The following is a 13,557-nucleotide window of genomic DNA, read 5'->3' as shown; positions in this document are numbered from 1 at the left end:
TGCACATTTACTTTGAATTATCAGATCATGTATTTTTGCTCACATTTAGGGTTATTATTTTCTATGAATTGCTAAAGAAATATATAATATTAAAGAAATATAGTCCTTTGACTATGATGCCAGTTGCAGATATTTTTTTCTCCAACTTGTTCTTTGTCTTTTGATTTTTAAGGTGATTTTGTTGTTGTTGTTTTACCACGCAGAAATTTTCTGTTTTATTTAGTTAAGTTTATAAATCTCCCTTCTTATGGCTTCTGGATTTTGAATCATAGTTATAAAGCTCATTCCCACTCCCAGGTTGTAAAGTAATCTTTCCAGGTTTTTTTAGTACTTTGATGGGTTGGTTTTTTGTTTTTTAGCATTTAAATCTTTTATCCAACTAGAATATATCCTGGTATAGCTGTGAGGTATGGATCCTACCTTTTTATCCCTCTAGGTTGTTATCCAGTTGAACCAACAACAGTGATTAAAACATCCATCTTTATTCCCTGAGTTGAAAGGTTCCCTTCATCATATACTAAATTCCTATACATTTTTGGATCTATTTCTGAAGTTTTCCTTCTGCTCTGTTGGTGTGTGTTTCTTTTCATACACCAATATCATACCATTTTAATTATTGAGGCTTTACGATGTTTTAATATCTGATAAAGCTACCCTTCTTTCATTGCTTTTACTTTTTTTTTTTTTTCGGTTTACTGACTATTCTTGCTCTTTTTTCCCCCCATATGAACTTTGGAATCAATTTGTCTAGTTTCAGGGGAAAAAAGTTGATAGTTTTATTGGGTCTGCTTCAAGTTGTTGGGTTATTTTAAATTTTTGGTTTCCCTCCATTAATTTTGATCGTTGTGAGACCAACAGTGAATATCAATGAAAATATTTAGTCTAATTTTTCATCTTAATGCTGGTGGCCTGGGGTTGGAGTGGCAGGGGTAGGGACACTTTCAGTAATGGAAAGCCTCTGGCATATTTCCATAAACTCTTATCTTCTTTACCTTACTCCTTGTGAAACATTTTCCAGGAGTCTTCAATGTCTGTTTTGAAGATGTTGAATTTTCCATGGTGTTAGGACAGCTAGTAGAATAAGTCTCTATAGGTTGAGTCTGCACACCTAAAAAAAAACGTGTTTTGTTGCATAGCTTCTTAAGCCTTCAGATTGTATACAGGTATATATTCAGTAATTCTTTGCTTGACTTTTTTATGCATTATTTTATGCATTTTGCAATGCATTATGGGATTTTTAAATGTATTATTTTTATGTTATTTAATCATTCTTTGTACCTTTTCCATTTAGATCCTACTTTATTGTTAACCTTTAATGGTCTCATTTTTATAACTTTTTTGAGAGAAAGCACTGCCACTTACAATCTTCATCAGCAACAAGGAAGGACTCTAAGGTTCTTTCTGGCAGTGGAGGTGGCAGGGAAGAAGAAGGATCTTGGTGTCTATCTATGAAAAGAGTATACAACAAAGCAAAAAAAAATAATTCATCAATTAAAAGTCCTAAGTCAACATCCCTTTTTGAGACAAATATCATATGATATTGCTTATACATGGAATCTAAAAAATGGTGCAAATCAACTTATTCACAAAATACAGAATCACAGATGTAGAAAACAAATTTATGGTCACCAAAGGGGAAGTTGGAGGAGGGATAAATTGGGAGACTGGGATTGACATATACACATTACTATATATAGAATAGATAACTAATAAGGACCTACTGTATAACACAGGGAACTCTACTCAATACTCTATAATGGCCTATATGGGAAAAGAATCTAAAAAAGAGTGGATATATGTATATGTATAACTGATTCACTTTGCTGTATTCCTGAAACTAACACAACATTGTAAATCAACTATACTCCAATAAAAATTATTTTTAAAAATCCCTTTTTGGTTTTGTATAACCTTTCCAATTTTTCAATATTAACCTACAACAGCCAAATAAAAAATTATCTGAACATTGACTGGAGCCTCAAGAACTTTGTTATTCTAGCTCTTTCACCAATGAGCCTATGCTTCATCACAAACTTGTAGCTCACTTACAAAAGTATTCTTCAAAAGAAATTGAACCTGAATTTAGTCAAGCTTCTAATCTTACTACAATTTTACAGAGAATCCTGGAGATAAAGGAACATGTTAAATAAAACCATGAGGATACAAACAGCTAAATCCAGAATATTAGCAATCTTAAGGACAAATGGCCCATTCCCTCAACAAATAAATGGCATGAGAAAACATAAAAAGAAGAACTGTTACAAACTTTAAAAGGCTTAAGAAACATATAAACCAAAGGCAATGTGCAGACTTTGTTTGAATCCAGCTTCACATAAACCAGCTGTAAAAAGACATGTTTAAGACAGTTTGAGAAAATTGAACAAAGTCTGGATATTAGATAATATTAAGGAATTATTATTAATTTTATTAGTGTGATTACTGTTATTATGGTAGATTTAAACTGTGTGTTTGAAAATTTCCATGATAAAGAATTTTAAATAATGGAGCTATTTTCCCATAATGTAAGTCCTAAGACACAAATGGTGTTCTATTGCTGTATGCTTCTCGTTATACAGCGCTAAGTATAATTATATACTTTATTAATGTCTTTTATTTTTTTTAATTTTTTGGCCACACCATGTGGCAGGTGCCATCTTAGTTCCCTGACCAGGAATCGAACCCGCACCCCCTGCATTGGAAGCGCAAAGTTGTAACCACTGGACTGCCAGAGAAGTCCCTATTAATGTCTTTTGAAAATGAGTATGTGGTTAAGTGCTAGAGTTTTATCTGTCTTTGGTCATTGGGTTTTTCACGTCTTAGGACTTACCTATAAAGAAAGTTCTCTTGTTTATTCCTTATATGCTCGGTAATATGCAAAAATTAAGTGCAATACTTATTTCTATCACCTAATACAATAACTGGCATATAGTAGGCATTTGATAAATATTTGATAACTACTCTGAAGTAGCTGATCACCTTCCCGTTTGATTTTAGGAAATATTATGAGACTATAACTTTCAGGTAACGATATGCTGCCAAATACCTTCCCAAAACACCATTTTCATCTTAATACTCCCCTGACGAAGAACCTACAATGTTTATGACTTACTGAATTAAATTTAAATTCTTCTGCGAAGCTTCGTGTGTGATAAAATACACGTAACAAAATTTGCCGTTAATGACATTTAGTACATTCACAGTGATGTGCAATCATCACCACAATCTAGTTCCAAAATTTTAATTGTCCTGAAAAGGAACTCCACACTCATTTAGCAGTCTCTCCCCATTCCCTCCAGATTAGATTGGCAACCACAAATCTGCTTTCTCTATACAGAGATTTGTCTGTTGTGGATATTTCATCTGCCTAGCTTTTAAGTCCTTTGGAATTTTCCCACATTTTATCTATCCAAATTTATTTTCCTTATTTCCCTATAATAGAACCTCTGTTGCAATTAAATTAACCTACTTACCATTTCTCTGTACCCATCATGCTTATTTTTACCTTTGAGTCACTGTTACTCGAATTCCCTCTTTTTTCCTCTATCAATATTCTTAAATTTCTTTCACCTACTCAAGCTTTTCCTAACCACTCCAGTGATACCTTTCTTTATTCCAGATTCCTGGTGATGACAATCAGTGCCACATAGATTTTCACTGAATGGTTCCAAGTGAGTGTTAATTTTGTCTACCCAATTTGAATACATATAGAATCATTAAGCAGCGCCCTTTCTTAAATATTCTGCCTATTCTAACACTGTATAGGGCACACGGAACTTGCTTAGGAAATGTTCATTTAATAATTACCTAATAAAAATTATAATAGGTAACATTTAATGAGAGCTTATTATTTGACAACCACTGTGCTAAAAGCTTTATATGCTTTATCTCACTAGATCCTCACAAAAATCCTCTTAGAAGGGGAGTTCTATTATCCTCATTTTATAAGTGAGAAAAATCGATAAAGTATATAATGTAACCAAGGTCATAGATTTTGATAACTATTGGTAGGCTGGGGATTTGAATGAAAGTCTACCTGACACCAAAGCTCATGCTTTTTAACCTCTATGTTATACTGCTTATTTACGTATTTGAGCAATATGTTAATATGAATAAATGTGTTAAGGGCAACTACTACCTGTTATAATGTATGTAAAGTACCTATCAGTGTTCAAAGGATGTTTGCTGTTGATGTTGTTATTCAATGTATAAAACAAGCAAGAAAGTACTAAGAAGCAGTGACAAGTTAAAGACCTAAGTGACCAGAAATAACTTTTTAGAATCACACTGTTAACAATGATAAAACCAGTAAAATGGAACTGCTGCAAAGTTTTAAGAGATTGTATCTAAAATAGTTTGGGTTTTTTTTTTTTTTTTTTAGGGCTATATATCAAGGAGCAGAATTCTAAAATCCTGTCTTCCTTTTGCCCTTGACAAAACAAAACTACTAGCCTAGGAAAACCAGAAATAAATCAATAAATAGTGGAAGCTATTATGGAAACCAAGCCATCTCCTGAGGTGAATTACTCTAAACTTAATGAGCCATTCTTGCAGTACAAATTCTTAGGGATAAATGTCATCTAAAGCCAAAGAAAATTTTTACCTGATTTGGGACTCTGGGGTTTTACACTCTGAAAAAGAAAGAAAGTCAAAGTGAAAGAAGAACATGTATAGAAATCTATAAACTCAAAGCAATAAATAGCATTTTAAAATTACATCTCATATACCAATAGAGAGAGTTATGAAATGTTGACCCTATTTTTCCTAATTTATAAATGTGCTGAACTGTGAAGAATCATCCACTCCTACAGTGATTTGTATATGTCATGAATATTGGTCCTAAATTGATCCTTTTTATAGTTATTTCCTTCCTACTCAGAACATTTCCCTGAAAATTTAATTCCAGGTAAGGTTGTTGCCACTGAAATTACTTCATGACACTGAAAAAGTAGTGATTGTTCTTTACTCTGGGAGTTGTTAAGATAAAGACCATTAGCAATAATAGTAACAGTTACTAGCACATTAAAAGTGTAATTTAAGGACTTCCCTGGTGGCGCAGTGGTTAAGAATCCACCTATCAATGCAGAGGACATGGGTTTGAGCCCTTGTCCAGGAAGATCCCACATGCCACGGAGCAACTAAGACCGTGTGGCTACAACTACTGAGCCTGCGCTCTAGAGTTTGCGAGCCACAACTACTGAGCCCGTGAGCCTAGAGCCCATGCCCTGTAACAAGAGAAGCCACCACAATGAGAAGCCCATGCACCACAATGAAGAGTAGCCTTCGCTCGCCGCACCTAGAAAAAGCCCGCATGCAGCAACAAAGACCCAACACAGCTAAAGATAAATAAATAAAATAATTTTTTTTAAATGTGTAATTTAAAAGGCAGGGAATATTTGCCCACCAGCACTGCCCACCAGCACTGTGTTTAAATGTTTTAGTTAATTACTTTTCTGATCTCTGAAATTTTAAGATAGTTGGTTCATGGAATTATATACTAATGAATAACAGATTGTTAAATGTATAGGTTTTTCTTCTAGAAGCAGGGAACATTATTCCAAAAGGTTTATCTTAAATAATATAGACATCTGTTATTTTTTTTAAAAAACTACTCTCTGTGTTATCACAGCTCACAAGAAACAGCCTACCAGATGACTGCTATGAACAAGCAATCTACTTATGAAACAATTATTTTTGCCTTAACTGTCCTTAAAGAATAAAGTCAAATGTTTCTTCTTTCACTGTCTTCCTTGATCACTTCCAACCTGAAGGGATCTCTCACAGTTTCAAAGTTCTTATCTTCCATATGGCACTGATTATATTTGCCTTGTTATAATAAATACAGACAAAAATAAAGACTTGTGTACACATGCTATATCCCCATTACTGAACTATAAGTTTCTTAAGGGCAATAATTGCGTCTTATACATCTTTTTATCCCCCACATCCTCTAGCACATTGTTTTATAAATAGTATCCGCTTAGGATTTACTAAGTGACAGGTGTTTAAAATAAAAGGAAGGGGCTTCCCTGGTGGCGCAGTGGTAAAGAATCTGCCTGCCAGTGCAGGAGACATGAGTTCGAGCCCTGGTCCAGGAAGATCCCACATGCCGCGGAGCAACTAAGCCCGTGCTCCACAACTACTGAGCCTGCACTCTAGAGGCCGCAAGCCACAACTGCTGAGCCTGAGTGTCACAACTACTGAAGCCCGTGTGCCTAGAGCCCACGCTCTGCAACAAGAGAAGCCACTGCAATGAGAAGCCCGCGCACCGCAACGAAGAGTAGCCCCCGCTCACCGCAGCTAGAGAAAAGCCTGCGCGCAGCAACAAAGACCCAATGCAGCCAAAAATAAATAAATAAGTAAATTTATGAAAAAAATATATATATATAAGGAATAGGACTATAGTCCGTTGAATCCAAGTGAGTAGAATCAGAAAAATGTTATTGACCTTGCTTGGTCTAAGTCTTACTAAATCATCAAATTTCTTTGATTCAGATGTTCTACTACATTCTAGTGATGTTCCAATTTTTACCTTCACAGCTGAAGTTAAAGAGTTGGGAATATCCAGGGGGAATTCTCCTGTAAAAAAAAGTAAATATGTTTCAATTTTAGTGCTGTAGTTTTAGAGAGCAATTGTTACTCAGCAATAGCACACAGAATATTGAGAGGACCTAAGAAGTAATATAGTTAATTCACACTTTATTTTACACTTACTGAACTGTACTCACCAGTTTCCTCTACCACAATAAAAGATTCAGGTGTCCGTTCAGGAAGTGGAGGGGGAATTTCATCATCTATTCTTGGAGAAGTTGCTATCCGAAATGCCCGAAATATAATCAAAATGTTTAATTAGAAAATTCCAAAGAAAATTCTTATATTCTAATCTTGATACAAATTATGTCAAGCACATTAATATATTTAAGCTGGTATCTGTTCACTCAAGGAGAAAACAACATAAATTCTCTAATCCTAAATTGGAAACCCAGGAGGATTTTGATTCTTCTTCACGATTTATTGTTTCTTTTAAAAGCTCAAAGGTATTTTGATTAAGTCACTGAGTATCAGTTAACATAATGTAACATCTTACATTAATTTAGGAAGCTTTGGATTGTTTTCTCCGTAACTCTTGCCTTTTGTTTTACATAGAATATACAACATCATAAAGCACGTTGACATGCCAAAGATTCAATTACAGAGCAGGTAAAAATCACAAAGATTTTAGTATCTCTTCTTCATTCTTATAGAATTAAGAATATTGATATTTTTCCTGTTTACAAAAAAATGGTATAACAAGGTTTTCTATATTTCTATAGAAGTATTCAGAATTTTTATAGAATTTAAATGCTATTATGAGAGACTGCCACCAGATGGCACACATGTCAATGTTGCTACAATCCTTGAAGATAAGGATTTGGTTCCTAATGCTGACACTCAGGGAAGTTTAAGGAACTATAGGTATCTAGAAAAATAAAATTTCTTTAAATCATAAAACAAGATCAAAGTATGTAATCCTTCCTTCTAACCAAAGAAGAAACTAGATCCAGATGGAATATTTTTATAACAAAACTATGCATCTACGTATCTATTGAGGAACTCTGTACAGTAAATAATGTCATAGAGAAAAAGCTTTCTCTACTTCCTACCTAGGTGGACCGTTCTTTATAAATTTCTGATGACATATCTAAGACAGTTAAACTTGCTTTAACTCTTCTTTCACAGCATCTTCTTTCATATCAAACTATTATAATTATCTAACCAAATATTTACTCCTACTTTCAAACCACTCAGTAATATGAAACAATATGCATAATATGCAAAAATACAGAACTATAAGAGATAAAATATGAAATTAAAGTCATATAAGATTAAAATATCATACAGAATACTGAACATGTATCCTCATCTATAAAGTTATTATAAAAGGACAAGAGGAAATCAAGTCCTCCTCTTCCAACTCCTGCAGGAAGAGAATTCAATTCTTAGCAATCTGTTCAATTTAGTATAGACACATGATTCTCCAACAAAAATTCTGAGTGACCATGTGGTGCTGATCAAATCTTTTCTGATGTTCTTTTGGAAGTTGCTTCTGCATGCTAAGGATAAATTGTGGACTTTTTTTTTTTAACATCTTTACTGAAGTATAATTGCTTTACAAAGTTGTGTTAGTTTCTGCTGTATAACAAAATTGTGGACATTTGATAGACACTTCTAGGAATGAGGACTGCTGCCTTTAGAAGCACGCCGGCTGGCATAGGTCCTGTACCAGATCTGATTGCCTCCACTATTGCTTGTTTCATGGAATGTTATGTATTTGTTATTGCTATTTTCAACTCATCACATCATCAAAACACTCATGAAATTTAATTTTTTTGAGGAGAAAAAGGAGAAGGAAGCAGAGAAGGATAAGAGGGTGAGAGGAGGTAAGACAAAACCAAATCTTACAGAAACAAAGTCAAATCTAAAATGCTGTACAAACTTTTTAAAATAACTTACCTACTACTGCTGTCTCCTGGTTCAGTGCGGGGAGGAAATTGGTCGGAGGATTCAGTGCTGAAGAATCATGTGAATTGTAATAAGGAAAGAGGGTTGTAGAAGATTTTGGCAGTGAAGAACAAGGTAAAACAGTTTTATCTTGCTTCTCAGGTGAATCAAGAGACATCTTAGAACCAGCACTACTTGGAGACAATGATGAAAAATAAGGATCTTCTACTAAAGACATGTAAGAAAGTACTTTAAAAGCACCAGAGTCATGCTGCTTTGCTTTAGAGGCATTGCACATTTGATGCTTAGAGTCATATGATGGTGAATAATTCAGTTCTGCTGAAGAAACATGCATCACTTTTTGAGCCTGCTCAAGACAAGAATTGTGTGGGTGAGATTCCAAATAAAAATCTTCCTCGACGTCCAACTCTTTGGTGTCTCTCTGTTGCATCAATTCAAAGGGAGTTGATTTGGTCCGCATTATTGGCCTCTTTAAATTAAAACATCTTCCTGCTGCATTTACAGGTTTAGAGTTAGGACGTGCTCCAAACAAAATGGAGCTCAAGTCCAAACTTTGATGCTTCTGAAGAGGCTCCCCAGCTATTGGGAATACCTTTCTCTCCCATTTCATGGTTGTGTCAGCATTTTTGTTACAACCACAATTTAGCTCCAAAAACTCTAAAGAACTGCTCTGTTGAGAAGGGTGCATTACTAACCCTTCCTTTTCATTTATTTCAAAAATCCTGAGGTCAAAGGAAGAAACTTCTGCACTTTTCACCCTTATCCTTCCTTTGCTCTGCTGGTTCATCACTTTTGCTTCTTTTACGATGCTGAAACAAAAAGAAAGTAATGATGATACCATATCCCAAAGAGGTCTCTTCCCATATCCTCTTCTCAGCATCACAATGAGACATAAGCATGAGATTTTCCTCCCAGACACAATTAGACAACATTTAGATGTGTAAAATTATACTCACCTTTTTGGTAAATTAGGAGAATAAGAATCTGCTTCTGGATTGGGATTTTGCTTAGAAACTGAATACTTTGCTTGAATCTTCAAGAGAAGTAAGAGATTGTTTTTTAGTGAAGCAATGACCATGAGAGATTTTAGCATTCATAAGACTAAAAAGTTATTTTTCAGAAAATATAAAGATTTAAAATAATTCATGAAAGAGTCATATGAGTTTCCAAAATATTGAACCCAGCAATAACTTGGTCACATACTGAAATCAAAAGGATCAAAATAAAGGATTAAACAGTGTTATAGAAATTAAGAAGGATTTGCTTATAGCATCATCTTTTCATATGTGGAAGTTCTAAAATGTTTATTTAAAATATAACTTTATTCTCAAGAACACTTTACTTTCAGAACTTTCATCATCTCAACCTTTTATGTTATGTCCTCATACTTACCTTGTTCTACATTTTTCTTCCTTACTGTGCTCCAGCTATACTGGTTTTCTTGCCATTCCATAAGCATACCAAACTCGTTACTAATTTGAGGCTTTTACTCTTACTATTCCCTCTGATTGAAATACTTTTGCTCCAGATTTTGCATGGCTGGCTCTTTCTAAGTAATTATTCTCTACTTAAATGTCACCTACATAAGGAAACCTTCCCTGACCACTCAACCTAAAATCACACTCCCACCCACTTGCCCAAACATTCTCAATCTTTATTTTCTTCATAGGAATTATCACATTATGAAATTTGTTACTATGGCTCCAAGCTACCATCAATTGTACAATATATCTGGCCTTCGGGGATGTTTCAATATGTTTTTTTAAAAAGTCAGCAATTATAAGATTCCACCTGCAGTGGGTTTAATTGTGACTCTCAAAAAGATATGTTGAAATCTAATCCCTGAAATCTGTGAATGTGACCTTATTTGGAAATAGGGTCTTTGCAGATGTAATTAGTTAAGGTGAGGTCATATTGGATTAGGGTGGGCCCTAATGCAATGATTTGTGTCCTTACAAAAAGAGAAAAGAGAGACTCAGAGACACACAGGGAGAATGTGGTGTGATGATGGAGGCAGAGACTGGACTGCAGTAATGTATCTGCAAGTCAAAGAACAACAAGGATTGCTGGAGAAACCAAAAAATAGCAATAGGCAAGGAAGATTCTTCCCCTAGAGCTATGAGAGAGAGCATGGCCTTGCTGACACCTCAATTTTAGACTTTGTGACTCCAGAACTGTGAGAAAATTAATTTGTTGTTTTAAGCCCTCCTTAGTTTGTGGTACTTGTTACAGCAAGCCTAGTAAACTGATACAGAGACTTTAATACTCCACATTCAATAATGAATAGAAAAATCAGATCAACAAGGAGACAGAGGACAGACATGAACAATCATGTAAACAAATAAGAACTAATAAACACTCATAGAACACTCTACCCAACAAAACATACATTCTTCTCAAACATATATGGAACATTCTCCAGGATAGACCAGATGTTAGGCCACAAAACAAGCTTTAATAAATTTTAAAAGAGAGAAGTCATACAAAGTATCTTTTTCAATCATAATGGATTGAAACTAGAAATCAATAACAGAAGGAAACCTGGAAAATTCACAAGTATGTGTAAATTAAACACTCTTAAACAACCAATGGGTCAAAGGAGAAATCACAATAGAAATTAGAGAATACTTAGAAATGAATGAAAATACATCATACCAAAACGTATGGAATACAGTGAAAGCAGTGCTTAGAGGTAAATTTACAGCTGTGAATGCCTGGAAGAAAGATTTCAAATTAATTACCTAACTTTATACCTTAAGGAACTAGAATAAGAACAAACTAAACCCAAAGCTAGCAGAAGGAAGGAAATATTAAAAGATTAGAGCAGAGATAAATGAAATAGAGAAAACAATGGAGAAAACCAACAAAACCAAAATTTGATCCTTTGTAAAGATCTGTAAAATTCACAAACCTTTAGCTAGAGACTGACTAAGGGAAAAAGAGAAGACTGAAATTGCTAAAATCTCAAATTATAGAAATAAAAGTGGGGACATTTCTACTAATTTCACAGAAACAAAAAGTATAAGATAATAATATGAATAATTGTATGCCAACAAATTGTATAACCTGGATTAAATGGACAAATTCCTAAAAACATATGATCAATCAAAACTGACTCAGAAAGAAATGGAAAATCTAAATACACCTACAACTAGTAAGTAGGCTGAATCCGTAATCAAATATTTTCCCAACAAAGAAAAGTCCAGGACCAGATGGCTTCATTGGTGAATTGTACCAAACATTTAAGGAAGAATAAACACCAATCCTGCACAAACTCTTCCTAAAACTTGAATGACACTCCTAAGTCATTCAATGAGGACAGTAATTCCCTGTTGCCAAAGCTAGACAAAGATGCTACAGGCAAAAGAAAACCACAGACCAATATTCTTTATGAATATTGATGCAAAAGTCCTCAATAAAATACTAGCAAACTGAGTTCAGCATAGTAAAAGGATTACACACCATGACCAAGTGAGATTTATTTCCAGAGTGCAAGGATGGTTCAACATTCAAAAATTAATCAGTGTAATATATCATATTAATAGAATTAAGGAGAAGAAACCTACATGATCATATCGATTGATGCAGTAAAAACTTTGACAAATTCATGATAAAAATACTTAATAAACTGGGAATATAAGGGAACTTCCTCAACATGATAAAGGCCATATATGAAAACCCCACAGCTAATATCATACTCAAAGGTGAAGGACTGAAAGCTTTCCCCCAAGATCAGGCATAAGACAAGGATGCCAATTTTTGCCATTTTTATTCAACATAATACCAGAAGTTCTAGCCAGAGCAATTAGGTAAGAAAACAAAACAAACAAACAAATAAAGGCATCAAAATGGGAAAGGAGGAAGTAAAGTTATCTTCATTTGCAGATGACATAATTTTATATGTTGAAAGATTCCACACACACCCACAAAAAAAAAATGCTAGAGCTAATAAACCAATTCAGCAAAATTGCAGAATATATAATCAACACACAAAAACCAGTTGCACTACTATACTGTTTATTATTGTTTATTAGCAATAAACATTCTGAAAAGGAAATTAGGAAAGCAATTCTAATATATATATATATATATATATATATCAAAAATATACATACTAAGGAATAAACTTAACCAAGGAAGTGAAAGACTTATATACTGAAAACTACAAACCATTGCTGACAAATAAAATAAATAGAGAGACATTCGATGTTCATGAAGTGGTAGACATTATATTGTTATGATAGCATTACCCAAAGTGATCTACAGATTCAATGCAATCCCTATAAAAATTCCAAAGGTGCTTCTGCAGAAATAGAAAACCTCATCTTAAAATTCATGCAGAGAGGGCTTCCCTGGTGGTGCAGTGGTTGAGAGTCCGCTTAACATCACTAACCAGGGAAATGTAAACCAGAACCACAATGAGATACTACTTTACACCCATTAGGGTGGCTATTATCTAAAAAACAAACGAAAGCAAAAACTAACAAGTACTGGTGAGGTACCTAGAGTAGTCAAATTCATAGGGAGAGAAAGCAGAATGGTGGTTGCTAAGGGCTGGGCTTAGGGAGGAATGGGGAGTTAGTGTTTAATGGGTATAAAGTTTCAGTTTTGCAAGATGAAAGGAGTTCTGGAAATGGATGGTGGTGATGGTTGCACAATAATATGAATGTACATAATATCACTGAACTATACACCTAAAATTGGTTAAGGTAGTAAATTTTATGTATATTTTACCACAAAGAAAACCTAGAGAAAAAAAGAGCAAAAGGACTTGGATAGATATTTGTCCAAAGAAAATGTACAAAAGGCCAGTAAGCACATGAAAAGCTGTTCAACATCACTAATCATTAGGGAAATGAAAATCAAGGTCATAAATACCACTTCACACTCATTAGGATGGCTATTATCTTAAAAACCAAAACCAAACAAACAAACAAAAACCAGAAAATACCCAGCGTTAGCAAGAAGGTGGAGGAATTGGAACCTTTGTGCAATGCTGGTGGGAATGTAAAATTTTGCAGCCACTGTGAAAAACAGTGTGGCAGTACCTTAAAAAAT

At 34.2% G+C, this 13,557-nt stretch overlaps 1 protein-coding gene across 3 annotated transcripts in view; it reads right to left on the bottom strand.

Annotated features, from left to right (window-relative positions):
* Positions 1 to 13,557, bottom strand: part of PTPN22 (protein tyrosine phosphatase non-receptor type 22) — a 50,708-nt gene that overhangs the window by 10,803 nt on the left and 26,348 nt on the right. For 2 of the 3 annotated variants that reach the window (XM_030869087.2, XM_030869088.2), the window contains 7 exons: positions 9,456 to 9,532; positions 8,491 to 9,308; positions 6,726 to 6,809; positions 6,530 to 6,576; positions 4,601 to 4,628; positions 1,363 to 1,446; positions 993 to 1,108 (listed from right to left, as the gene is read on the bottom strand). In XM_030869087.2, the coding sequence (XP_030724947.2) occupies positions 993 to 1,108; positions 1,363 to 1,446; positions 4,601 to 4,628; positions 6,530 to 6,576; positions 6,726 to 6,809; positions 8,491 to 9,308; positions 9,456 to 9,532 (1,254 nt within the window). The remainder of the gene's footprint in view (positions 1 to 992; positions 1,109 to 1,362; positions 1,447 to 4,600; positions 4,629 to 6,529; positions 6,577 to 6,725; positions 6,810 to 8,490; positions 9,309 to 9,455; positions 9,533 to 13,557) is intronic. The other variant, XM_030869089.2, reaches the window with a different exon arrangement.

Source organism: Globicephala melas, chromosome 1, assembly GCF_963455315.2.
Source record: "Globicephala melas chromosome 1, mGloMel1.2, whole genome shotgun sequence".
In the NCBI taxonomy this organism is placed as follows: Eukaryota; Metazoa; Chordata; class Mammalia; order Artiodactyla; family Delphinidae; genus Globicephala; species Globicephala melas.
The sequence above is the reverse complement of the archived record's forward strand: the minus strand, read 5'-3'. Positions and strand labels throughout refer to the sequence as shown.